The sequence below is a fragment of the Oncorhynchus kisutch genome, linkage group LG20 (assembly GCF_002021735.2).
Source record: "Oncorhynchus kisutch isolate 150728-3 linkage group LG20, Okis_V2, whole genome shotgun sequence".
Classification (NCBI taxonomy): Eukaryota; Metazoa; Chordata; class Actinopteri; order Salmoniformes; family Salmonidae; genus Oncorhynchus; species Oncorhynchus kisutch.
Window position 1 is genome coordinate 19,435,146 of NC_034193.2, and position 27,976 is coordinate 19,463,121.

At 42.4% G+C, this 27,976-nt stretch overlaps 3 protein-coding genes across 11 annotated transcripts in view; 1 reads left to right on the forward strand and 2 right to left on the reverse strand.

Annotated features, from left to right (window-relative positions):
* Positions 1 to 12: 12 nt before the first annotated feature.
* On the reverse strand, positions 13 to 10,345 carry cbx1b (chromobox homolog 1b (HP1 beta homolog Drosophila)). 4 transcript variants are annotated; one of them, XM_031799434.1, is made up of 6 exons: positions 10,237 to 10,345; positions 7,408 to 7,492; positions 5,806 to 6,241; positions 5,527 to 5,689; positions 5,343 to 5,437; positions 13 to 739 (listed from the first exon to the last, which is right to left on the reverse strand). In XM_031799434.1, exons 2-6 carry the CDS (start codon positions 7,460 to 7,462, stop codon positions 601 to 603), a joined length of 888 nt encoding a protein of 295 aa, XP_031655294.1. In that variant the 5' UTR covers positions 7,463 to 7,492; positions 10,237 to 10,345; the 3' UTR covers positions 13 to 600. The 4 variants fall into 4 exon arrangements, with proteins under 4 accessions (XP_031655294.1, XP_020309154.2, XP_031655295.1 ...); XM_020453565.2 differs by lacking the exon at positions 10,237 to 10,345 and adding an exon at positions 9,169 to 9,608; XM_031799435.1 differs by lacking the exon at positions 10,237 to 10,345 and adding an exon at positions 9,169 to 9,605 and having other exon boundaries at positions 5,806 to 6,287.
* snx11 (sorting nexin 11) lies at positions 8,406 to 25,913 on the forward strand. Of its 6 annotated transcripts, none has more exons than XM_031799433.1 (8): positions 8,406 to 8,780; positions 10,077 to 10,142; positions 10,603 to 10,661; positions 11,024 to 11,110; positions 22,480 to 22,580; positions 22,715 to 22,810; positions 23,011 to 23,232; positions 23,756 to 25,913. In XM_031799433.1, the coding sequence occupies exons 3-8, from the start codon at positions 10,635 to 10,637 to the stop codon at positions 24,441 to 24,443; spliced, it is 1,221 nt and encodes a 406-aa protein (XP_031655293.1). In that variant the 5' UTR covers positions 8,406 to 8,780; positions 10,077 to 10,142; positions 10,603 to 10,634; the 3' UTR covers positions 24,444 to 25,913. The 6 variants fall into 6 exon arrangements, with proteins under 6 accessions (XP_031655293.1, XP_020309145.1, XP_020309149.1 ...); XM_020453563.2 differs by lacking the exon at positions 8,406 to 8,780 and adding an exon at positions 9,684 to 9,988 and having other exon boundaries at positions 10,077 to 10,195; positions 10,599 to 10,661; positions 23,756 to 25,268; XM_020453564.2 differs by lacking the exon at positions 8,406 to 8,780 and adding an exon at positions 9,684 to 9,988 and having other exon boundaries at positions 23,756 to 25,268.
* The window catches only part of LOC109865413 (src kinase-associated phosphoprotein 1-like), a 35,574-nt gene continuing 33,033 nt past the window's right edge, over positions 25,436 to 27,976 (reverse strand). The window contains exon 13 of the mRNA XM_020453571.2: positions 25,436 to 27,934. The gene's annotated coding sequence lies outside the window, so the exon portion shown is untranslated. The remainder of the gene's footprint in view (positions 27,935 to 27,976) is intronic.

A 27,976-nucleotide genomic window follows, 5' to 3' on the forward strand; every position in this document is an offset into this window, starting at 1 on the left:
TACTGAGACAACTGTAACAAAAAGTTGTTTATTCTCCAAAAACAGACAAGCAAGTTCTGTTTATGATAATGTTAGAATGATAATATGGACGAATGAGCAAAGTAAAAAGATATGGTTTTCAACAAGTCACCTTAATACACGAATAAAACCGTCACAAAATGAGCACAGATTAACATCGTTTTGCACTAAACGCTACAAAACATTTACGTTAAAAGACAAAATGGCACTGTTCTCTTGTTTACAACACTATGAATGATAACATCTCCACCAGCCTATACAGTAATGTCATAGCAAAAAGGTCTGGACCTCTTAATCAAGGGTGCAGTGTGAAAATGATCTTGTAGTATCCAAATAAACCATCACTGAAGTGAATCTTTAAAAATTAACACTGCATTATATATTTCTTCCAGGGTTGTGTTTCCTCAAGATAACCCATAGCCTGTATTGACTGATCATATCCAGATAAGAGTTTAACCTGATGGGTGATATTAAGCCAAAAGGGAGTCCAAATGCTATCTTGCTTTTTCAGACCCTCTGCCTAGAACCCACATGCCCTTGCACTACCTCTATAGTCTTCAGAACCAGCTTGACACCAAACGGCTAGTTCTTGTCATCCTCCTTCTCCTCGGTGGGGTAAGAGTGCCACGTAAGCCGCTCCTCGTAGAAGGATATGACCACCTGTGGACACTTCACGTTTGCCTCCTTAGCGGGTACCAGGTCTGCTTCATCAGAGTTTTTCCTACAAGAACAGGCCGTGTGGAAAGAACCATGAGTTGGATGAGTACTTAAGTGGAGGGTTGTGGCTAGTTCAGGGATTGTAGTGACGCCATGAAGCATACAGATGCGGTCAAATATACTGGCACCATTGTATGATTCAGTTTGTTCTAAAAATATGTTTTTTTTTTAAAGTTGTGTTTACACGTGTATTTGTTTGATTTACAACCGCACAGGACCAAGACATTTTTTAAATTAAATTTATATTTCACTTCAAATGTCCTGGACTAAATTATTCCAACTAGGTTGGAGGCAATGATTCCCGTTAATTTAGCTTGCATGTGTTAAATTGCAAGTAAAAAGTTCCATTGCAAAGTGCAAGGGTAACAATATCACATCCGGCCATGATTGGGAGTCCCATAGGGCATCGCACAATTGGCCCAGCGTCGTCCGGGGTAGGCCGTCATTGTAAATAAGAATTTCTTATCTGACTTGCTTTGTTAAATAAAGGTTAAATTTCAAAATGTAAAATATATTTGACCGCATCTGTAGGTCAGGATACAGGGAATGGGGAGAAAGCAATGGATTATTGTAGTTTTCATTGATGCATACCCTGCTGAAAAATAACAGCATAGACCAGCACATGCTGGTGACCAGCCTTCGTTAGGTTTTGGACACTTTGATGCTGGTGACTAGCAAAAACCAGCATCAAAGTGATTAATTATTTAAGACATTCCACTGGGCACCAGCTGGTCGAACTAATGTTGTTTCAATGTAATTTGACAATTTATTGCGATGTGGAATCTACATGGAAAATACAAGGACTAAATCAAATCAAACGTTATTTAAAGTGCTTTTAAAGTTTGATTTAATCCTATGACTTTGATTTTTGGTTGAGATGGAGACGTGAATCCAACATGTCTATTATTATTATTATTGAAATACAATAAACAGCCTATTAACTTGTTGACAAGTTAAATTATATATTGGATTCATGTCTCCGACTAAACCAAAAATAAAAAAGTTAAAGACTGGGATTAAGCCTGCGGCTCAGACGGACCTATCCAAGCTGTAGATAAATCTCCTCTAAATGTTGATATTTGACTGTGTTGTCAACCAAACAATTCAATATACATTTTTGTAATACAGTAAATAGTCATGGTCACAATGAGATTACTGTAATTATACAGTGCATTCGTAAAGTATTCAGACCCCTTGACTTTTTCTGCATTTTGTTACGTTACAGCCTTGTTCTAAAATGGATTCAAAAAAAAAATTTAAAGCACTTTTTTCTTTACAAATAAACAGAAACACCTTTTTTACATAGGTATTCAGACCCTTTGCGATGAGACTCAAAATTGAGCATCCTTGAGATCAAATCAAAGTTTATTTGTCACGTGCGCTGAATACCTTACAGTGGAATGCTTACTTACAGGCTCTAACCAATAGTGCAGAAAAAAGGTGTTAGGTGAACAATAGGTAAGTAAAGAAATAAAACAGTAAAAAGACAGGCTATATACAGTAGCGAGGCTATAGAAGTAGCGAGGATACATACAGACACCGCTTAGTCAGGCTGATTGAGGTAGTATGTACATGTAGATATGGTTAAATTGACTATGCATATATGATGAAGAGAGTAGCAGTAGCGTAAAAGAGGGGTTGGCGGGTGGCGGGACACAATGCAGATATCCCGGTTAGCCAATGTGCGGGAGCACTGGTCGGTCAGCCAAATTGAGGTAGTATGTACATGAATGTATAGTTAAAGTGACTGTGCATATATGATAAACAGAGAGTAGCAGCAGCGTAAAAAGAGAGTTTGGGAGGGGCACACAATTCAAATAGTCCGGGTAACCATTTGATTACCTGTTCAGGAGTCTTATGGCTTGGGGGTAAAAACTGTTGAGAAGCCTTTTTGGCCTAGACTTGGCACTCCGGTACCGCTTGCCATGCGGTAGCAAAGAGAACAGTCTATGACTGGGGTGGCTGGGGTCTTTGACAATTTTTAGGGCCTTCCTCTGACACCGCCTGGTGTAGAGGTCCTGGATGGCAGGCAGCTTAGCCCCAGTGATATACTGGGCCGTACGCACTACCCTCTGTAGTGCCCTGCGAGCAATTGCCGTACCAGGCAGTGATGCAACCAGTCAGGATGCTCTCAATGTTGCAGCTGTAGAACCTTTTGAGGATCTCAGGACCCATGCCAAATATTTGTAGATTCCTGAGGGGAAATAGGCTTTGTCGTGCCCTCTTCACGACTGTCTTGGTGTGGTGGACCATTCTAGTTTGTTGTTGATGTGGACACAGAGGAACTTGAAGCTCTCAACCTGCTCCACTACAGCCCCATTGATGAGAATGGGGAAGTGCTCGGTGCTCCTTTTCCTGTAGTCCACAATCATCTCCTTAGTCTTGGTTACGTTGAGGGAAAGGTTGTTATTCTGGCACCACACGACCAGGTCTCTGACCTCCCTATATGTCTCGTCGTTGTCTGTGATCAGGCCTACCAGATGTTTCTACAACTTGATTGGAGTCCACCTGTGGTAAATTCAATTGATTGGACATGATTTGGAAAGACACACACCTGTCTATTTATAAGGTCACACAGTTGACAGTGCATGTCAGAGCAAAAACCAAGCCATGATGTTGAAGGAATTGTCCGTAGAGCACTAAGACAGGATTGTGTCGTGTCATGGCACAGATCTGGGGGACCAAAACCTTTCTGCAGCATTGAAGGTCCCCAAGAACACAGTGGCCTCCATCATTCTCAAATAGAAGAAGTTTGGAACCACCAAGACTCTTCCTAGATCTGGCCGCCCGGCCAAACTGAGCAATCGGGGGAGAAGGGCCTTGGTCAGAGAGGTGACCAAGAACCTGATGGTCACACTGACAGAGCTCTAGAGTTCCTCTGTGGAGTTGGGAGAATGTCCCAGAAGGACAACTATGTCTGCAGCACTCCACCAATCAGGCATTTATGGGAGAGTGGCCAGACAGAAGCCACTCCTCAGTAAAAGGAACATGACAGCCCACTTGGAGTTTGCCCAAAGTCACCTAAAGGACTCTCAGACCATGAGAAACAAGCTTCTCTGGTCTGATGAAACCAAGATTGAACTCTTTGGCCGGAATGCCAAGCGTCACGTCTGAAGGAACCCTGGCACCATCCCTACGGTGAAGCATGGTGGTGGCAGCATCATGCTGTAGGATGTTTTTCAGCGGCAGGGACTGGGAGACTAGTCAGGATCGAGGGAAAGATGAACAGAGTAAAGTACAGAGAGAACCTTGATGAAAACCTGCTCCAGAGCACTCAGGACCTCAGACTGCGGCGAAGGTTCACCTTCTAACAGGACAACGACCATAAGCACACAGCCAAGACAAGGCAGGAGTGGCTTCGGGACAAGTCTCTGAATGTCCTTGAGTGGCCCAGCCAGAGCCTGGACTTGAACCCAATCAAACATCTCTGGAGAGACCTGAAAATAGCTGTGTAGCAACGCTCCCCATCCAACCTGCAGAGAATGGGAGAAACTCCCCAAATACAGTTGTGCCAAGCTTGTAGCGTCATACCCAAGAAGACTCGAGGGTGTAATCGCTGCCAAAGGTGCTTCAACAAAGTATTGAGTAAAGGGTCTGAATACTTATGTAAATGTGATATTTCCATGTTTTAAATGTCTAAGTCTGTTTTTGCTTTGTCATTATGGGATATGGTGTGTAGATTGATGAGGGAATTAAAAACAAATCTATTTTAGAAAAGGCTGTAATGTAACAAAATAAGGAAATAGTCAAGGGTCTTAATACTTTCCAAATCCACTGTACATTTCTTCCTATGTAATCATATAAAGCATGAATGTTGAAGATAGCATGCATAGGTAATAGCAGGTCTGTGGAGATCTTCACAATTACTGTAATAATCAGTGGAGAATCTTGAAAAGCATTGATCACTTAAATTTTTTACTTTTAATGTAATCGCAACTGTTATCCAGGTCATTTGGTTCTGCTGTTAGATGAAGCCTGCACGGTGATATCACATTAATCTGTTCTATAAATAAACAAGATATCTGACATTGTATTCCAATTTGAACTTTGCTGAGCTTTTAAATTCTAAAAAGGTCATTGCTATACGGGATCCTTGGAAAGTCACCCCATTTAAGTTGAAATTTAAAATGGTTACAGTAAACGTTAAGGGTTTTTGGTTTAGTCAGAAATTACTAAAATCACCAGGAATTTGGCAAAAAATGTGTTTCATTTAAGAAATCTGTTCCCAAGTATTCCCACGAGAAAAGAAAAAAGAGATGATTGTGTCTCAATGTAATCAAGGTATGAATGATTGGATTTGAAAATAACAATCTCTTTATGGGCTCAGTTGTGGTCAATTTGCAGTTTACAAATGATTAGGTTCGGCCCTCCTACAAAAATCGACCAACGGCTTAATCTAGTTGCCTATTCCTGAGCTAGTCAGACCAGTTTGACCAGCATGGACTAGCTTGAAATGTATGCTGATCTATGCTGTTTGGGAATTGACAGGTAGACAGTATGCACAACAGGAGTTAACATGCTACTGCTCCATGATTAGGTCTAGTAAGCAGTATAAATAAAGGTTCAAATAATTTCAAATGAATAGGGCGATTAAAGGCTATACAAACCATTTCATGAGGAACATGAGTTCTCCAGTGGAGTCAGTGGCACCAATAATCCTTTCTGGATCCAAACCTCGAGCGAAGCCCCTTAGTTTCTCTGGCTAAAACACAGTGAATCGCGGTCAATTAATGTGACAGAGCAAAGACAAATGATTGCATCTGTGTACATGCGTCGGTCTTTAGGACTTACGTCATCTTTTCTCTTCTTGGGTCGACTCTCCTCTCCTTCCACACTAGTCTCTGCAGACTTCCTCTTACCCACAGACTCATGGGCCGATTTCTGTTTCTGCAGAAACTGTGCAATCAGGTCGGGGCAATCCAAATTATCCTCTGGTTCCCATGTGTTGTCGTCACTGAATAAACATACAGGCAGGTGTTAATCAAACCCGAAAACGGCATTGGAGGGAAAGTGGTGTTTTGATTGGTCAATACAAGCAATCCACACACTAGGGATATTGTGGAAACTCACTCCGAAAAGCCTTTCCACTTGAGAAGGTACTCCACTCTTCCCTTCACTACTCTTCGATTCAAGACCTTTTCCACCACATATTCTTCTTCCTCCTCCTCTTCCTCCACAGGCACCACATCCTCTGCCTTCTTCTCAGCCGGCGTTGTCATCGTCACCTGAGACTGGGTGGGGGCTGTGGGTGCAGGGGGAATGATGTCTGCAGCTGCAGGGGGATTGATGTCTGCAGGTGCAGAGGGATTGATGTCTGCAGGTGCAGGGGGATTGATGTCTGCAGGTGCAGGGGGATTGATGTCTGCAGGTGCAGGGGGATTGATGTCTGCAGGTGCAGGGGGATTGATGTCTGCAGGTGCAGGGGAAATGTTGTCTGCAGGTGCAGGGGAAATGTTGTCTGCAGGTGCAGGGGAAATGTTGTCTGCAGATGCAGGGGTAATGTGGGCTGTGGGTGCAGGAGCAGCAAATCACGGCTCCAGAAAACGGCCACTCTGTTGAGGTGACACTTATACTGAACTTTTCACTAAAGGGGTAATCTGCAGTTGAAACAATAACAAAGCGAATTCCCCGCCTCTGTTTTGGTAAAAAAAAGCTAAGGGATGGGCCTGGAGAAATGTAACCACTCTCAAATGCATATACTACAAGGACTGACCAACCAAGATATGAAAAGTATAGTTAAGCATGTTGATGTGTTTAATAACATTTACAATGTTTACAAACATTGGAGTAAAACAAGCTTATATTTTGGGTTCTGAGGTGGTAAGACAGTTTAAGTTAATGAGGCATTTATAAGTTATTTTCTTTAAGAATCAACGGGTATACAGTAGGATCATGAACTAAATTATTGACACCCTTGATAAAGATGTGCAAAAAAGACTAAAATAAATAATACAAATACTGAGCTATATTGTATGCTCAATTATTTTATACTTTATATTTTATACACTTGCTCAGAGGAGATTTTGTTTGACAAGTAATAAAACAAATCTAAAAAGATACGTCAAAGTTAGTACCACCCGTTTTCAATACTCTGGCATCCTCCCATTGAGAGTATAACAGCACTGAGCCTTTTGAAAATAGAGCTCTTTGGCCAGGCACACACCAGAAAATAACCCTTTTTTTAAAATGACTTGTTAAATCAATTTCTGAATAATTGTACTAGTATAAAATGTTCCCTTTTTTGTTGCATACAATATAGCTCAGTATTTGTATTATTTATTTGATAGTATTTTTTGCTCATGTTTACCAAGGGTGCCAATAACTTCAGTCATGACTGTATAGCATTCCTTTATAAGTCCAAAAACGTATGTAGCAACTGCAGATTGCCCCTTTAAAGCCTAAAGATGCTAAGCTCTATGGCGTCTTGTGAGAGGTAGCATCACCTTTTGAAATGATATACTGTAATTCAATGAAACACAGAGGTAGATGGGAAACTCACAACATCACGGAGTGCCACACATAAATGATAAACGCCTATGTTTACCCACTGCTGCAGAAGAAGATTTGTTAGTAGAAATAGCAGCTTGACTTTTGCAAAAACATCTACTCCCTTTACCCCTTACACAGACAAAACAGAGAAATGGCTTGTATATTTGAAAAATGTTATAAGACCTTCAGTGAGAGTGGGAGCATCATTAGAAGGTTCTGTAGACTCGCTCATACTCATCAGGTAGACCGTGGGACCAGCAGTTGGTTCCTGGTCAACGTCAAGAGTAGGGGCGATGGGGGTCAGGAATCAACAAGGTAGACAGGATTTTAAAAAAAATAGCATTGGAGAGAAAGCGATTCATGAATGTCTACATGTCTATACCATTTTTTACAGGGCTCTAACATGACGTAGTTGGGCAAAAAAATTGTGAGAACTTTGGGGAGTGAATGGTATTTACAGGTTTACTATGCCTAAATGTCACAGTAAGTTGTTTATTTTTAAAGATACTGAAAATGGATGTGCATCAAGAGTACCTGTATGCAAATTTCTAATAGCAAATGAGTACAGTGCTGGAGAGAAGCACAAGAATATGGACAGGGGTGGCCTCGGGCAGCCACAATTTTTTGGGGGGGCTCAATTGACCACAGATGTTGCGGTAGCTCGCAAAATTACTGGGGCCATCATGCAGGAGATGGAGTATAAACACTTCCTTCAATCTGTGCAACAACTGGAGGGCAAGTAACCACTTACAATACGAGTAGGCCAACCGGTGATGGCGCTATTATTCCCTTTACGTTGTTTGTCATTTTACTACATGAGGAAAAACTACGCTCACTGGGGGGCCTAAACTAGAAGGCATACAGCTTTTAGGGTATTTTAACTAACCCTAACCTGCTACGTTAATTATTCTAACTTGCTGCATACGTTCACCTAACCTATTACGAAAAGTCAAATCTGGCAAAAGCTGTATTCAATTTAGTCAAAACCATTCTAGGGGCTTATTTAGCGACTTAGTCGCTATATTTTGGTGAGTTTTCAGATACCTTCGGCGACTTCTATTGGTAAAAGAGTCGAGCGGCAAAATGCAGCTACCTTTCCCAAACAACTATGCCGCAAACGAGAGTGGGAGAAGTTGTCTGTGGAACAGAAATCACAGTAACCGCGCACACACACGCAGAGAATCACAAGGGGAGGAGGTGTGCGGCGGGAAAGGGGACAAAAACGCTACACGGGGAAAAATCATGTGCCGCAGCAAGGCAAATTGGTGCTGTGACGTTGTCGTGGAAACGGTCCTCTAGCGACAAGGCAAGGAGCCAATACAGATTCTTACTGAAAAATAGTTTATTTATTTTATTTAACTAGACAAGTTAAAGAGAACAAGAACAAATTCATATTTACAATGACGGCCTATGAACAGTGGCAGAACGACAGATTTTAACCTTGTCAGCTCGGGGATTCGATCTGCAACCTTTCGGTTACTGGACCAACGCTCTAACCACTAGGCTACCTACCGCCCCAACTGAATAATTGTTGGCAACACTGGCTACAATACGAGGTGAACCAAAAATCGTCCATAGTACAAATAATCAGTTAGCCAAAAAATGGTTTAATATCGTTTGAAAACTGAGCTAGCGGTCTAGCTACTAGTGTTCCCTGTTATTTACAGAGCCACGGTTCATCCCCGATTCAGACGAGCTCTCGAGTCCTAGTTACACACGCCACTTTCCTCCATATTGGTTTCAATAGAAAACAAAAGCATCGCTAGCATGCACATTCTGAATGTGTTAGCTAGCTAGTTAATCCAACAAAGCGCAATGTATATAGAAATGCATTCTTATCGTTCTGTAGTTGGCAAGATACTCGCTGTAGCTAGCTATAATTACATTATTTCCCAACACAAACGTGCAGGTAGCGAAGACTAGCAAGGATAGAATGCAACTCACCTCAAAACGAGTATTTCAAGAGGAAAAACAGTGTCTGTTTTCAAATGTTTATATGATTAGCAAAATAATATGGGTTATAATTTCTTATAAATGTGTTTAGTTTATTATCAATCAAATATGAGCTTGTGTAAGCTAAATATCGTGTCCGCCCCCTTCGTCTCCGATCTCAAAAATTCTTTGTACACGTGCATCGATTCTACATTGTGTGGATTTCCCAACGTAACCAAAGTTATCTCATGTAGGTGTCTCAGATGATTTAGAGATTAGCTAGTCGGCCGATCTGCTCAATGAGTGTACCAACGCGGTATATGTCCGCTCCCGTTCGAACATGTTCGATTTTAGCACAACATTTTCTACTAAATGTGTATGATTTCCTCCTGTCCATAATATTTTAGCTAATAAAGTCAAAAATGTCGGTGCTGTAACATTTATCATGAAGGGAAAATGGCGACTGTTTATTTATTTATTTAAAGGGTTTGAGTTTGCCCGGAAACGGAAATTGCGTCTCAATTGATGCCAAGGCATGATTTTAGTGAATTACAATTTCGTCGAAACTGCGCCGAGTTCCGCAGATCTTTGTATTGATTGTAATTCGACACTTGTAGAATTAGTGTTTCTAAATATCGGTCGAAGCGCTCAACTCTGAATAGCTACTGTTAGCTAGCTAATTATTTGTGGCTCTTTCAAAACACCTTTTTAAGAAGACGTTAGAAATGTACTGACTTCATATGAACGTTACCAGCTAGCCTAGCCCAAGTTGTCATTCCAAAACATGATTCATCAGTTTGTTAGTCTAGCTAGGAAGTGTGGGTAAACAAACGTTAGTGTCAGTGACTTTTGAATTGTATCAACATTTATTTTTACAATGTGCCTACAGTCAAATACTTTCTTCTTTTTTTTTTACACAGGAGTGGTGGAGTTAAACCTATTGCGTCTCTGTGCTATCAAGACGAGGAGGGGGGGGTTATCTTGAGGTCAAGTGAAGGAATTCCTCCCCAATCTTCTGTTCCCATGGCTAACAGCAAAGATAAGCAAAAGACTAACTGCATTTGAGATATCGATGCGTACCTTTTTCACAAAGATTATTGCGGTCCTGAACCGTTGTCCTCATGTGACTGAGTGCTTTAGTGAGACTTGAGAGGTGCCACCTGTGGAAGAGAAGCATTGGCAGTTTCCACCTTTGCTGACTCGTTGATATTGATTCTTGCATTTTGTGGTTTCTTCTTTGTTTGGCAGATGTATCATGTGCAGCGTAGCCTACGGAACGATTATTAAGAATCACGAAAATATGTAAATTAGAGCCAGACCGGATTTTTGCTTCCGATTCCAATACCTCTTTTACGGAGGCAGCAAAGTCACCGATATATCTGCCGATATATTGTTTTTTAGAGGTGGAACTAAAAACATACTTTTTTAAATTTATTTTTTACACAGATTGTTCTTCAAAGGATTAACAGATACTCTGAATGATGATTAAGAATCACGAAGAAGATGTAAGTTACCCTCATTCTCTCCCCATTTACTCTGACACTTTTCTCCACTGTATGCTCTGGTAAACAAAACTGTTGGGTGAAAAAAGGATACACAGTTGTGTTGTGCAATCATGGGAGAATCTCAATTGCATACTCCTCACGTCCTCGCCTCCTTATCTAAATCCATTGATGAGAAATCTAAATGCCCTGCCCCTCTGACCTAATCCTCCAATGGGTTTTGAGAAGGAGGCGAGGAGAGGACCCGAGGATGCTCAATTGAGATAGTCCCCATGACATGGAACCATCCACACCATGTTGTATCACTTCCTCCTAGCTTTGCAAGCTGTTGATTCACCAATTTTGTCTTTTGTTTGTCTCTGCAGGAGTTTGTTGCTGTGCGGGTCCAAGATCCTCGGGTTCAGAATGTCAGGTCTTGGAATTCGTATGTAGATTTCAAGATATTCCTACATGTGAGTGTCCATTCACTGTCTAAACTTGACAAAGAAGCAGTTGTCTCAATGAGTGCGTAAGTCCTTATTAGAGCTGTAGATCCGAAGTAATCAGGAAGGGCTAGTTTGACATTTCTTTACTCATTATGTGCATTTATCATAGATGAGTCAGGACCAGGAAAAACAAATTACTACTCCTATCACCAAATTAACCTACATGTCACTAAAGTGGATGGCCTGTGGGTTAGAATGCTGGAGTTAAATGAAGGATAAATCTTGTACTCTATTCCTAATCATTTTCCTTTTAACAGAACCAGAGACAAAACCTCTGACTTTCAAACGTTTATAAACCAGAAGTGTCATAAGAAAATGCACTAAAATATGAATGTTACAGAAAGTTCTATATATACTTTCCAGCCAGCACATGACTCCCACATAATAACTGGTCATTTTCCATAGCTGTCCATTATCCTCTTCACGCACTGCACAAATGTGATTTGCTGCTTATCATTTCGGCACTAGAGGCCCAGCTCATGGCCAAATTATTTTCAATTCACATGACGTTTCCCACTACATCAAAGTTATATTTCTAAATACTAAAAAACACTATGATCAACTAGACAAATTACACTATGAATATACTTGATTAACTGAATATGCTTTACAGAAGTCCTCAGAGGTAAACATGTTTGTTATGAATTCTACAACGATCATGTGCCTTTTGTTAATCTCTGCAGTTCACTTTGCTCTCGCCATGATGTTTGACTCATGGTGATGAATAGCTAAACCAGCATCAAGCTATTTTGATGTAGACTTATTCTCAAACCCATAACAACATTTTGCGCTGGCTAGCTGGAGAAACTGGATGCTTAAAAGTAGACTCGGCGACATGATGTCGATGCAGAAAGTAAACCGCAGTGGGTCAATTTCCGCAAAAACTAAGAGTGTTGAAGTGCGAGTCTCAACTTCTCCGCTGTTTTGGTGCACTGGCTACCACAATGTAACAGCATGAAGCGAACCTGTGCACATGCGCAGATACTGTGTGACTGTGAGAGCGAAGTCTTACATCTCGCTCATCTCAATATCTGTGCTGCTGCTCGTGGCAATTTTATTTTGCTGAGTCTACCTTTTAACATTGGACTGCTTTATTCAAATTGCTTGACAATCTAGTGTTGACCTTGTTCTCTGTAAACACAATGGAATCCTGCAGTTCAAGTTCTTAATCTGTACTGTCCTTGTCCCTTCCTGACATTAGCCTATGTGCTTGATTCAGTCATCAGAAGGACATAATGCAGAACATTTTTTAAATGTGTCGAATACAACAGGTGAAATGTTTACTTACAAGCTCTCCTACAAGGAATTGCCAGACTTCAGCCACCCAAGCCATGGACTGTTCTCTCTACGACCGCCTGGCAAGCTCTATCCACGTACTCAAATACACGCAGTCGCTACTTTTTACTTCTATTATTATGTAACCTGATGCCTAGACACTTTACCCCTGCCTGCCTACTTACCTCAATTACCACATATTACTGCACGTTGATATGCTATTGGTACGCCTTGTACAGTGGGGCAAAAAAGTATTTAGTCAGCCACCAATTGTGCAAGTTCTCCCACTTAAAAAGATGAGAGGCCTGTAATTTTCATCATAGGTACACTTCAACTATGACAGACGAAATGAGAAAAAAAAATCCAGAAAATCACATTGTAGGATTTTTTAATTAATTTATTTGCAAATTATGGTGGAAAATAAGTATTTGGTCACCTACAAACAAGCAAGATTTCTGGCTCTCACAGACCTGTAACTTCTTCTTTAAGAGGCTTCTCTGTCCTCCACTCGTTACCTGTATTAATGGCACCCGTTTGAACTTGTTATCAGTATAAAAGACACCTGTCCACAACCTCAAACAGTCACACTCCAAACTCTACTATGGCCAAGACCAAAGAGCTGTCAAAGGACACCAGAAACAAAATTGTAGACCTGCACCAAGCTGGGAAGACTGAATCTGCAATAGGTAAGCAGCTTGGTTTGAAGAAATCAACTGTGGGAGCAATTATTAGGAAATGGAAGACATACAAGACCACTGATAATCTTCCTCGATCTGGGGCTCCATGCAAGATCTCACCCCGTGGGGTCAAAATGATCACAAGAATGGTGAGCAAAAATCCCAGAATCACACGGGGTGACCTAGTGAATGACCTGCAGAGAGCTGGGACCAAAGTAACAAAGCCTACCATCAGTAACACACTACGCCGCCAGGGACTCAAATCCTGCAGTGCCAGACGTGTCCCCCTGCTTAAGCCATGTCCAGGCCCGTCTGAAGTTTGCTAGAGAGCATTTGGATGATCCAGAAGAAGATTGGGAGAATATCATATGGTCCGATGAAAACAAAATTGAACTTTTTGGTAAGAACTCAACTCGTCGTGTTTGGAGGACAAAGAATGCTGAGTTGCATCCAAAGAACACCATACCTACTGTGAAGCATGGGGGTGGAAACATGCTTTGGGGCTGTTTTTCTGCAAAGGGACCAGGACGACTGATCCGTGTAAAGGAAAGAATGAATGGGGCCATGTATCATGAGATTTTGAGTGAAAACCTCCTTCCATCAGCAAGGGTATTGAAGATGAAACGTGGCTGGGTCTTTCAGCATGACAATGATCCCAAACACACCGCCCGGGCAACGAAGGAGTGGCTTCGTAAGAAGCATTTCAAGGTCCTGGAGTGGCCTAGCCAGTCTCCAGATCTCAACCCCATAGAAAATCTTTGGAGGGAGTTGAAAGTCCGTGTTGCCCAGCAACAGCCCCAAAACATCACTGCTCTAGAGGAGATCTGCATGGAGGAATGGGCCAAAATACCAGCAACAGTGTGTGTGAACCTTGTGAAGACTTACAGAAAACGTTTGACCTCTGTCATTGCCAACAAAGGGTATATAACAAAGTATTGAGAACAAAAGTTTATTGACCAAATACTTATTTTCCACCATAATTTGCAAATAAATAAATTAAAAATCCTACAATGTGATTTTCTGGACTTTTTTTCCCCCCCTCATTTTGTCTGTCATAGTTGAAGTGTACATATGATAAATTACAGGCCTCATCTTTTTAAGTGGGAGAACTTGCACAATTGGTGGCTGACTTAATATTTTTTTACCCCACTGTATATAGCTGACATTCTTGTGTGTTTTTCTTTTCCTTAACTTTGCGTCGTTGTGGAAGGTCTTGTAAAAGAAAAGAAAACACACAAGAACATCAGCTATATACAAGGAGTACCAATAGCATATTTAAACCTATTCAGCCTGAGGGAGAAGAGGCGCTGTTGTGCCCGCATCGTGAGTGTGGACCATGTTAAGTCCTCAGTGATGTGGACACCCGAGCAACTTAAGTTATTGATCCACTGCACAACAGCAGTGGATGTCATCCGTCTTACAGGCTCCTGACCAATTCTCCTATTTAGTGTTTATTTTTTTATGCTGATTTAAACTTTTGGTTTTTACATGTCTCCGCCATCTTTTCCTACGACCGAAACAGATTCTGGACATCAAAACAGCCGTTATTAACCTCAATTTGGATGAACATTTCTACTTGAGTTGGCAGCTCTAGACAATCTGCTTATTCCAGACCAGGCCCTAATCCCTGGACTCAAAAGAGGAAGCGGTGGCAAAAAGAGGCAGGTGTGTTTGATGACTCAGCAAAGGTCGTAGTGGGACTACTTGTCTGCATCTGTGTACCATCCTTGAAAAGTGGTAACTCTAGCCTTTAGCATAGTGCGGATGTCACCGTTAATCCAAGGCTTTTCGTTCGGGTAAGAACGCACTAGGGGTGACAACGATTAAATGACAGAGATTTTTTCAAAAAGTTAATCATCCCTTACTGAGAACTTTTTTAAATCATTTTATTTAGCAAAATTACACAGAACACCAATATAAACACAACAATTTCTACAATTTTAACGAGTTTCAGTTCATATAAGGAAAAGAGTCCATTTAAATAAATCTGTACCACAACCTCACCGCCACCATGGGGCACTCTGTTTACAAGCAAACCGCTCACCCACACAAAGCCATACACGTTGTCTGCAATTTGCCCGGTACAGTTGAAACCGGGATTCATCCAAAAAGATCACACTTCTCCAGCGTGCCAGTGTCCATTGAAGGTGAGCATTTGCACACTGAAGTTGGTCACGACACCAACCTGCAGTCAGGTCACAGGCAATCCCGCAGGTGAAGAAGCCAGATATGGTGGTCCTGGGCTGCTGTGGTTACATGTGGTCTGCGGTTGTGAGCCCGTTTGGACATAATGCCAAATTCTCTAAAATGATGTTGAAGGCTACTTATGGTAGAGAAATCAACATTAAATACTCTGGCAACAGCTCCGGTCAGCATGCTAATTGCATGCTCCCTCAACTTGACATCTGTGGCATAAGTGTTGTGTGACACAACTTCCCATTTTAGAGTGGCCTTTTATGGTCCCCAGCACAAGGTCCACCTGTGTAATGATCCTGCTGTTTAATCAGCTTCTTGATATGCTACACCTGTCAGGTGGATGGATTATCTTGTCAATGGAGAAATGCTCACAAACATGGATGTAGAGAAATTTGTACACACAATTTGAGAAAAAAAAGGTTTTTGTGCGTATGGAAAATTTTGTGAATCTTATATTTTAACTCATGAAACATGGGACCAACACTACATGTCGTGTTTTATATTTTTGCTCAGTGTAAAATCATGGTGCAGTTACCACTAACTACCACAGGCCCTGCTCATCAACATCATAAAGGGAAAATTAAACAAACATCTAATGCAACAATGCTTTTTGTGTTTAGTAGGAGGAGATATGCGTCTTTCAAATGATTTGCCTTGGATATAAAGCGCTCCGCACGTCACGGTCATTAACAAATAGAAAAATGGTAGAGCGAGAGACACAGGGAAGCAAAAGCAGTGAAGTCGTGTATGGCAATAGGCGGCAGGGTAGCCTAGTGGTTAGAGCGTTGGACTAGTAACTGGAAGGAAGTTAAAACCCCCGAGCTGACAAGGTACAAATCTGTCGTTCTGCCCCTGAACAGGCAGTTAACCCACTGTTCCTCAGCCGTCATTGAAAATAAGAATTTGTTCTTAACTGACTTGCCTAGTTAAATCAAGGTAAAATAAATAAATAAAACGTTGAGAAGTTAAATGAGAACTTTGCAAACTCGCAAACTTTGCGAGGTGGACTTGCGCTACAGTGGCAGTACAGGTGCAGTGCTGAACGGGTTGACCCAACCCATTGCTGGCAGGATGGAGTGAGAAAATCACAGCACTGATTTACAGAAATTATTGAAGTTCATATGCAATGGTAGAGGATGTCAGCTTCAGAACCCCAATGTAGCATTTCTCTATCCTGGTCCTGGGGAACCAAAGGGGTGCATATCTTTGTTTTTGCCCTTTTTGATTCAACTAGTTAACTCATCACCAAGCTAGCTTGACTTGCTATAAAGTTAGAGAAACAAGTTGAGGAAAAAGTAACTAAAGAAAATATGTTTTTATTATCATCCGAAACAATATATTTATCCTTTCTTGAATGAGAAGGTCATATTTTGCAATCTCCCAAAATAAATGCATTTATAAAAGAACTAATGTCCGGGCCATTAGAAATTCTGTTTGGGCAAGTAGGTTTGAGTAAATATATCTAAATCCATGTAAGAACATGCTAATGTAAAAAATGTCTAGTCATTATTAGCCTGGATCAAATCAAATCCAATTTTATTTGTCACATACACACGGTTAGGAGATGTTAATGCGAGTGTTGCGAAATGCTTGTGCTTCTAGTTCTGACCATGCAGTAATATCTAACAAGTAATCTAACAATTTCACAACAACTACCTTATACACAAGTGTAAAGGAATGAATACGAATATGTACATAGAAATAAATAAATGAGTGATGGCCGAACGGCATAGGCAAGATGCAGTAGATGTTATAGAGTACAGTGTATATACATATGAGATGAGTAATGTATAGTATGTAAACATTATATATAGTGCCATTGTTTAAAGTGGCTGGTGATAAATTTATTACATACATTTTTCCATTATTAAAGTGGCTGGAGTTGAGTCAGTATGTTGGCAGCAGCCACTCAATGTTAGTGGTGGCTGTTTAACAGTCTGATGGCCTTGAGATAGAAGCTGTTTTTCAGTCTCTCGGTCCCCGCTTTGATGCACCTGTACTGACCTCACCTTCTGGATGATAGCGGGGTGAACATGCAGTGGCTCGCGTGGTTGTTGTCCTTGATGATCTTTTTGGCCTTCCTGTGACATCGGGTGGCGTAGGTGTCCTGGAGGACAGGTAGTTTGCACCCGGTGATGCGTTGTGAAGACCTCACTACCCTCTGGAGAGCCTTACGGTTGTGGGCGGAGCAGCTGCCGTACCAGGCGGTCATACAGCACGACAGGATGCTCTCAATTGTGCATCTGTACAAGTTTGAGTGTTTTTGGTGACAAGCTGAATTTCTTCAGCCTCCTGAGGTTGAAGAGGCGCTGCTGCGCTTTCTTCACCACGCTGTCTGTGTGGGTGGACCATTTCAGTTTGTCCGTGATGTGTACGCAGAGGAACTTAACTTTCCACCTTCTCCACTGCTGTCCCATCAATGTAGATGGGGGGCTGCTCCCTCTGCTGTTTCCTGAAGTCCACTATCATCTCCTTTGTTTTGTTGACATTGAGGTTAATTTCCTGACACCACACTCCGAGGGCCCTCACATCCTCCCTGTAGGCCGTCTCGTCGTTGTTGGTAATCAAGCCTACCACTGTAGTGTCGTCTGCCAACTTGATGATTGAGTTGGAGGCGTGCATGGCCACGCAGTGGGTGGACAGGGAGTACAGGGGAGGGCTGAGCACGCACCATTGTGGGGACCCAGTGTTGAGGATCAGCTGGGTGGCAATGTTGTTACCTACCCTCACCACCTGGGGGTGGCCCGTCAGGAAGTCCAGGACCCAGTTGCACAGGGCGAGGTCGAGACCCAGGGACCCAACAGCATTCTTTCATAGGTATTCCTCTTGTCCAGATGGGTTAGGGCAGTGTGGTGGCGATTGTGTCGTCAGTGGACCTATTGGGGCAGTAAGCAAATTGGAGTGGGTCTAGGGTGTCCGGTAGGGTGGCGGTGATATGGTCCTTGACTAGTCTCTCACAGCACTTCATGATGACGGAAGTGAGTGCTACAGGGCGGTAGTCCTTTAGCTCAGTTACCTTAACTTTCTTGGGAACAGGAACAATGGTGGCCCTCTTGAAGCATGTGGGAACAGCAGACTGGGATAAGGATTGATTGAATATGTCCGTAAACATACTAGCCAGCTGGTCTGTGCATTCTCTGAGGACGCGGCCGGCAGCCTTGCGAGGGTTAACACGTTTAAATGTTTTACTCACGTTGGCTGCAGTGAAGGAGAGCCCGCAGATTTTGGTAGCGGGCCTTGTCAGTGGCACTGTATTGTCCTCAAAGCGAGCAAAGAAGTTGTTTAGTCTGTCTGGGAGCAAGACATTGTGGTCCGCGACGGGGCTGGTTTTTCTTTTGTAGTCCGTGATTGACTGTAGACCCTGCCACATACCTCTCTGAGCCGTTGAATTGCGACTCCACTTTGTCTCTCTACTGATGCTTAGCTTGTTTGATTGCCTTGCGGAGGGAATAGCTACACTGTTTGTATTCGGTCATGTTTCCGGTCAACTTGCCCTGATTAAAAGCAGTGGTTTGCGCTTTCAGTTTTGCTCGAATGCTGCCATCAATCCACGGTTTCTGGTTGGGGAATGCTTTAATAGATGCTGTGTGTACAACATCACTGATGCACTTGCTAATAGACTCGCTCACCGAATCAGCGTATTCATCAATGTTGTTGTTCGACATTATGCGGAACATATCCCAGTCCACGTGATCGAAGCAATCTTGAAGCGTGGAATCCGATTGGTCGGACCAGCGTTGGAACAGAACTGAGCGCGGGTGCTTCCTGTTTTAGTTTCTGTCTGTAGGCTGGGAGCAACAAAATGGAGTCGTGGTCAGCTTTTCCGAAAGGAGGGCGGGGGAGGGCCTTATATGCGTAGCGGAAGTTAGAATAACAATGATCCAGGGTTTTGCCAGCCCAGGTTGTGCAATCGATATGCTGATATAATTTATAAACTTGTCTTCAGATTAGCCTTGTTAAAATCCCTAGCTACAATAAATGCAGCCTCAGGATATGTGGTTTACATAGTTGAATGAAGTTCTTTCAGGGCCGTCGATGTGTCTGCTTGGGGGAGGGGGATGTACACGACTGTGATTAGGATCGAAGAGAATTCTCTTGGTAGATAATGCGGTCGGCATTTGGTAGTTCTGTATGGAATGCATGTACAGTATGGGACACGGGTCAGGTCATTATCGGCACGTAGCGGCGACGATGTTGTGTGACCAAATCATGTGCTGGTGCCACCAACTTTCTCAGTTGATGGCATCAGTGACACCAGTGGAAAAGTTATTGTATTATTTTTTTGTGACAAAACCATCAGATTTGATCATGTGATGGAAACCCATTTAACTAGTTTTTTTTATTGTTTATTTAAAAATATATACATCTTATTTATTTTTAAATTACCCCTTGTCCCCAGTTTCGTGTTATCCAATTGGTAGTTAGTCTTGTCCCATCGCTGCAGTTCCCGTACGGACTCGGGTGGGGGCGAAGGTCGAGAGCCGTGTGTCCTCCGAAACATGACCCAACCAAGCCGCACTGCTTCTTGACAGGATGTCCGCTTAACCCGGAAGCCAGCCGCACCAATGTGTCGGAGGACACACTGGCGACCGTGTCAGCGTGCATGCGCCCGGCCCGCCACAGGAGACGCTAGAGCGCGATGGGACAAGGACATCCCGGCCGGCCAAACCCTCCCCTAACCCGGACACCGCCGCCCCATGGGTCTCCCGGTCATGGCCGGCTGCGACAGAGCCTGGACTCTAACCAGGATCTCTAGTGGCACAGCGATGCAGTGTCTTAGACCACTGCGTCACTCTGTAGGCCCTAACATGTTTGTTTTTTATTCGGTACATGGAATTGTATGTGCACTACGGCGTCACGCATAGCCTTATACCTGCAACAAGGACATTTGATGGAAACACACCTCTGGTGGAAAAATAGTGGACTTTGTTTTTATGCATATTTTATGTGCATTTTTAGAATATTTGCATAAATCTGTCACTAATTGGATGGAAACCTAGCTAATGAGAAACCCTCAGTGGTAGCTGTCTTTCTAGCCTTTGCCATAGCGTGGAGGTCACTTTTAATGTAAGGCTTTTGGTTTGGGTAAGAACGCACAGTGACTGTGGGGATGTTGTCGTCTAAGCGCTACCTGATAAAAGCAGAATAAGTCCTAGGAGAGATGTTAATATTTTCTAGAGCGGAATGTTATCAATGAGAAGCCATCAGTTCAATGGGTAATTGATTATGGCTCAAGACTAAATGGCTTCTCTGAAGCAGACTGTGTCTCGTTCTGCGGCAAGACTGGCTGACACTTCAGATTTTCCACCCCGCTTTGCCTTTAGAACAGCCTCAATTCGTCGGGGCATGGACTCTACAAGGTGTCAAGCGTTCCAGAGATGCTAGCCCGTGTTGATGCCCATGCTTCCCACAGTTGTTTCCGAGTTGTTTGTATGTAATTTGGGTGCTGGACCTTTTCTTGACACACACTGGAAACTGTTGAGTGTGAAAAACCCATCCGTGTTGCAGTTCTTCAGTCAAACCGGTGCTCCTGGAACCTACTACCATAACCGTTTCAAAGGCATTTCAATGTTTTGCCTTGTCCATTCACCATCTGAATGGCACGCGTACACAATCCGTGTCTCAAAGCTTAAAAATCCTTCTTTAACCGGTCTCCTCCCCTTTATCTACACCGATTTGAAGTGGATTTAACAAGTGACATCAATAAGGGATCATAGCTTTCACCTGGATTCACCTTGTCAGTCTGTCATGGAAAGAGCAGGTGTTCTTAATGTTTTGTATACTCAGTGTAAATGTCAATTTTGTTTTCCAAATAGTTATCAATACTAGGGACAAAGGTGGTTGGGCTAGAGCTGGGACGATAAAGCTAAAATTACTGACACAGACATTACCCTCTTACCAAAGCAATTTTGTTTTCCATTATTTGGTCAACAGTAGTCTCGTTTAGCCATACCTCAAATTCACCCCTACTTTGAAGGTCAGGAGAATTTTGCATTAGCCGAAATGGCTATAATTGTCTCCTGGAATTTATATTGAATGTTACATTTAAAGAACCCTTCCCCCACATGCCTGTAGAAGCAGTGCTGCGTGCTCGTCACTGTTTTCTGACCGGATAGGACACATTTTGCAGAGTTGTTGCATGTGCAACATTGCAGAAAATGGAAGAAAATCTTGAGGAAAAAAGTAATTCTGTTTTGCGAGAGGTTTGCTCTATAGACAAAATCAAGTTGAAGGCATTTACAACTCCTCTGCTTGAACCAATGACTGTATGGCTTGAACACTTTCTGCCCAAGCAAGGCAGTTGATTGGTTTGACGTGTTGCGAGGCTTCACTGATTGACACTGAGTCTTCTTCCCCCTTTTAGCTACTTTGTGCCATTGACTTCACCAAGCTTTCCAATTTGGGAAGCCTGGTTCTCAATGAGGCTAGGTCAACAGTAATGTGCATTAACCTACTTCCTGCAATGAAAATATCTGGCCTGTCCTGGTATCGCTGCTGGCTCTCACTCCCTCTCCCCCTTTGTGCACGAAGTGAAAGGAGAGATGCATTCTGATAAGCACACACACATGGACGTTGAGAAGCATTTTAAAAAACACTTTAAAAAAAACTTTTACTGCTAAAGATACAAGTCTCACCTTTATGTGAGTATAAACATATTGTTACTCTCAATATTGAGGAAATACCATCACTTGGCAGAGTATGTAATGGAGATGAACATTTTTGTAGGACATTACAATTACTGTTCCATAAATTACATGGCTATCCAGCACCAATGTCATATTTAGTTAGCAATCTCATGTGTTTTGAGTTCCCGCTTCCTCAGGTGGGTGAAGTATGTGGCATATATCCTAGACCAATATGCCCCAAAAATATGCAGGCATATTGATCTGTAAAGAGCCTGAAATAAATCAGCTTATTCTGAATCCTATTTTGACATGTTGCACATCAAAACATCCATCGATGTTCCCTGAACATGTTAGATAAATAGCTACATTCTTTCATGTCTTACTTGGTACTGGAAAAAGTCAGTCTAGAGCCCTGCCGCTAATGGAAAGTAAAAAAAGTTGTATTTATTGCTATCGTGTAAAATGTATCAATTTATCACAGTGTGACTTTTTGTCCATATCTCCCATTGGTATTGTCTGTATCCACATGACTTTATGGTGCACCCTCTCTTTTTACTCACAGACCAACAGCAAGGTTTTCACGGCCAAGACGTCATGTGTGCGCCGTCGCTACAGTGAGTTTGTCTGGCTCAAGAAGAGGATGCAGAAGAACACTGGCTTGGTGTAAGTCATAGCAATGTCCCCCAATGTGCATGGCTTAACTCCTCCTTTTTTTGTTGTCGAAAAAATAATAATTTGAAACTTTTAATGTGAAGTTGTCCTGTTCTGCGCGCTTTGGGTTATTCTCTGTCCTATAGACCTGTCCCAGACCTGCCCAGCAAGCCCTTCTTCTCCTCTAGTGGTGAGGACTTCCTGGAGAAGAGGAGGAAAGGCCTGCAGTCCTTTCTGGACAAGTCAGTTCCTCTCCTAAGTTAATAATTAGCTACGACTTCACCATTTCAATTATAGTGCTTGGTTGTTCCCTCTATTGGTCATTATATTGTCATACCTGAAATGAGCACAAAGGAAACTTTTTTAAAAACATGACTAATCAGATAAAATGAGACCCCAACATTGAGCATGACATTGGTGTACGTTGTTTGTCTTTCTTCAGAGTGTGTAGCATGACAGTATGTCTGTCAGATAGCCAGCTCCACCTCTTCCTGCAAACCCAACTGCCAGTTGGGCACATCCTGGACTGTGTGCAGGGCCACACCCCCTACACTGTGACAGAGGCCATCCTCACTTACGGCTCATCCAATCAGGGCCGGGTTCCAGAAGAGGACTCAGCCCAGGACCCGAGTCTTACTCCAGTTCCTTATGAGTCTACGGAGAGGTAAGACTGGAGTGTCAACAGATCAAATAGCACAACTGTCCACACAGACACAAATGAGTTGTAGTTTTGAGTTTAAACTCCTGGTGTGCTCCCGAATAGACTTGAGTGTGTTCAGTAAACACAGTGTTTTAGGCCAGTATTCAATCCGGTCCGCATAACTAATTTCCGATTGAGCCAACATGGTGCCTAGCCGAAAAGGGCCGATTGGATTGAATCCCGGCAGATGCAATGTTTGGTAACAGAATGGTGGTTTGTGCTGTTTGGTAACAGAATGATGGAACAATCTTTGCATCTGCACTGTGCTTCAAGTAAAGGGTTTTTGTGGAAATTGTTAAGTAGTTTTGCATAGAGTTTTATGGTTTGTTTAACTTTACAATCATTGTATTTTTATTTTTTTTACATTTTAAAGTGAAAAATCAGTCTTGGCGTCAATTCGTTACCCAGACTTGCATTTCAGGTTTTACATATCAGTATAAAGGTCTTGTTGAGTCTTGTTACTTCATGGCCTTCTCATTCCCCACAGCCCTGTTCCTCATCTACCTACCCTGCGATGTGAAGAGCCCCTCACCCCTGTGAACCTCACCTCCAGTGAGCCAGAGGGCCTACGGACTGAGAAGTTCCTAGCTGACCCCCATGACATAGACGCTGTAGAGTTACAGCTCGGTGAGAACCCTTCCTCAGAGGTCACCCAAGAGGACCACGATGTAGTCCATGTAGAGGCCGCCCTGGAGACACACAGCCCAGTGGAGACTATCTTTAAGTGGGACGGCCATGAAGACTCTACCCCAGAAAGGCTCGACCATGAGGAGGTGATCCACCACCAAGGGGATTGTCAACAGCTGACACTTGTGGAAGCGCACTCTGAAAAGTACACCGGCTTGGAGGAGGAGTGTGTAACGGAGGTGAAGAATGAGAGGGTCATTGAGGAGACCCATACAGACACGACTACACAGACAATCCCTCCCAAACAGAGTAGCCCAGAGCTAGACATCCATGAGGAAACCCCTCAAGATGGCCTAAGGGAGACCGTTCTAGAGGACCTTAACCCTGCGGAGGAAGCTCAAACAACCTCCGAAGGGGACAGTGACAAAGATGCAGTAACAGCCATTGAGCTGGACAGCCAAGGACACACGGATGAGATCAACTCCCACGTAGAGATCAGCCTAGAGGTGGAAAGTGTTGATGACTCAACCCAAGAGGTAGAAAATTGAGACGTTGCAACCCAAAAGGTAGAAATCAATGACTCATCTTGAGGTGGAAAGTGGCGATGAGGCAACCCAAGGGAAGACTCCCTTGGACATTCAACAAGTAGATAATCAGCTGGACACAACAGAAGAGGTTGATAGTGACGAGGAAATTAATGCAGAGGACAGGGAGAGTCTTGGGAAAATGGGGAGACTACAACATCCGAAGGGAGTAATAAGGAGAGCGACAACAAGGACACGAGACAAATGGCTACATGGAGTCAGCTCCTGAGAAGGGACATCACAAAACAGACCACACAGAGGCAGAAGAAGTCCTCAACAGACATTCTAAAGCCCGAAACTAACCAAGATCCCTCACATGAAGAAATAACACCTGAGGTACCCAATGCTCAGCGGACCAATGGTGTCAAAGTCGGAGAGGGAATTAGTCTAACTCAACCGGCTGTGTTGCCCCAATGGCATTAATGTGGCAAATAATTTGGCAGTTAATTCACATGGATTCTGAATGCTGTGTGATCCAGAACTGTGATGCTGTTAAAACATGATTACGTGAGTTTAGTGTGGGTGAATGTTACTCAAGACACTTGCAACTTATCATGCAATCAACTTTGACTGTGTTTTATTCATAAGTTCTGGGGGGGAAAAGTGTCATCCTGCATGCGTTCCCTTAGGCATTTTGTGTTGCTGTTGTGGGGCGGGTTTCTGGGTTCAGCTTGAACAAACGAGGATGAGTGTCGTTCCACCTAAAAGCACAAGAATTGTGCTGAAACAGGTTTCATTCCAGAAACATTATTTGATCTCTGAGAAATAAATACAGTACCTAACATCTTATTTGAACCATCATTCTTCCTGACAAATCCAAATCCATCCATGGATCCCCCCACACTACACCAATCCCACCCCAATAACCAGTATACAGTATCAGTTTGCTATGTCTGACATGGAGCTGCTTTTTCATATTATGTAAAGTCGCTGTTCCTGACTGCCACACCATGTCATCAGTTTGGCTTGTCTCTTGTGTTTATTAAATGGATCGCAACATTTTCTTTGCAACTTTGGGAAGTAAACCAAAAGCTTTTGCTCATGATCATCCTCCCAATTCAAGCCAGTCCTTCAGTTTGTCTTCGGCTTAATCTGTGTCCAGGAAATGAACCGTGTGTGTGGTTTATTCCCATCAGGCTACAGCAGTTCTACTCGTTTCAATGTTATGGTCTAATTGTCTTCAATGGTAAAAGTCCCAAACACACTGTACAGTGTTTTGCAATGTTGGGGATGTTTGTTCTCATATTCAGCCTTTTAACAGTGCATTAGTTTATTTAAATGGCATAGCAGTTGTTTGAAGTACCCCTTTTATGTTATGTAGATGATTACCAGACAGTTTTTTCCACTTAGGTAGTTCATACAAGGATGTACAAGGGCAATATACCTACCTAAAAATAGTCAAAAATAAACTAGGAATGCACCTATTGATGACAATATTTCTGTGGAATATAATTGTACTTGGAAATAAAATGTTAGTGCCCTCCACTAATATTGGCACCCTTGGTAAATATGAGCAAAACGGGCTGTGAAAAAATGTCTGCCTTTCAAAATATTCACAAAAATCTAAGTAAAATTATTGAAATATTTTACTCTGGAACGTGTCACAATTATTGGCACCCCTATAAATTCTTATGAGTAAAATCTAACTGAAGTTTAAAGCAACTGGAGATGTTAACAATCGGCCTGGAAGAGGACGCATGTCTATATTGACCCCAAACACAGTGAGGAGGATGGTTCGAGTGGCCAAAAAATCTCCATGGATCACAGCTGGAGAATTGCAGACGTAAGTTGGGTCTTGGGGTCAGAAATTCTCCAAAACCACAATAAGACGCCACCTACATAACCACAAGTTGTTTGGGATGGTTGCCATAGAAAAAAGGCATTTGCTGTCATCAAACAACAAACCCGAGCGCCTACAGTTTGTTAGAGGTGTCACAACAGATCCCGGGCTGTATCCCAACCGGCCATGATCGGGAGTCCCATAGGGCGGCGCACAATTGGCCCAGTGTCATCCGTGCTAGGGGAGGTTTTGGCTGGGGTAAGCCATCATTGTAAAATAAGAATTTGTTCTTAACTGACTTACCTAGTTAAATAAAGGTTAAATGTAAAAAATATTAAATCAAAACCTGACTGCCTCTGCTAGAAAGCTTAAACTGGGCCGTGGTTGGATCATCCAGCAGGACAATGATCCAAAGCACACCTCAAAATCAACACAAAAAAAGGTTCACTGACCACAGAATCAACGTTTTGCCATGGCCATCCCAATCCACAACCTAAACCCCATAGAAAACCTTGCCGTGTCAGCTGAAGAGGAGAGTCCACAAGCATGGACCACAGAATCTGAAGGATCTGGAGAGATTCTGATCCCTTACCATGTGTTCTCCAACCGCATTATGCATTATAGGAGAAGACTCAGAGCAGTTATCTTGTCAAAGGGAGTTTGCACAAATTATTGAATGAAGGGATTCCAATAATTGAGGCACACATATATTTTAGAAAAATATTTGTTTTATGAATTTATTTTCTTATTTTCAATTATTTTACTTTAATTAAAGGTTAGATTTTTGTGAATATTTTGAATGAAAGACCAAGAGGATAAACAAAGACATTTCTTTCACAGCCAGTTTTGCTCATATTTACCAAGGGTGCCAATATTAGTGGAGGGCACTGTAGTTTCTTCCCCCACCTGTACTTTGCATCTGAGTCTATTTTAGTGCATGACATGTAGACATTTATATTAGCCAGCACCTCGCCTAAATAGGTGTCTCTTTCGTTTCCAGACATTTATATTGCCATAGACTTTCATATGCACAGTCAAACAAGTTCTTATGTACATCATATTGTGGAATTTAAATATCTAACAATATTTTTACAGGCTCAAAAATCTAAAATAAATATGTTTTCTTATTGCAAATGATCAGGTATTCCAATTTCAAACACTTAATTGAAAAATAATTCAATCGCACCAGGGAGCATGCCTGACCCCTTGTGGCCTACATATTTGAAGTCAGCATCAAAATAACAAGCATTGTAGCCTCAGACACAAGGCTGTTGAAGGCACCAGTTCGTATGCTTCATAATATGGAATAGACAGCCCCCCAGTTCACCAGAGGTGAGGATTTCCTATTTTTGTCACAGGGGCATAATGTTTCCTCAATGTCTGGCAATTTCCATTCACACACATGGGCACAAATACATTGGAAACAATTGAACAGAGGAAACCTTTTTGTGACATCAGCATTATCCAGAATTTGATGTATACACCAAACGCCTCAGAAGAACCATGGTAATGTAATTTATGCATGGAAATGAAGCATATCTTTACAAAAACATACAACAACAATGACACTAACAGCATAACGCTATATTACGAAATAATAAAAAAGGTCAATCTGTCATCAATCTTGAAGTGTTCGGTGTTGGGGATTGAGAATGTAGTCAGTCACATCACTCAACTGTGGAAGTAAGGCACAATACAAAGAGAAACTGTCAGAGAG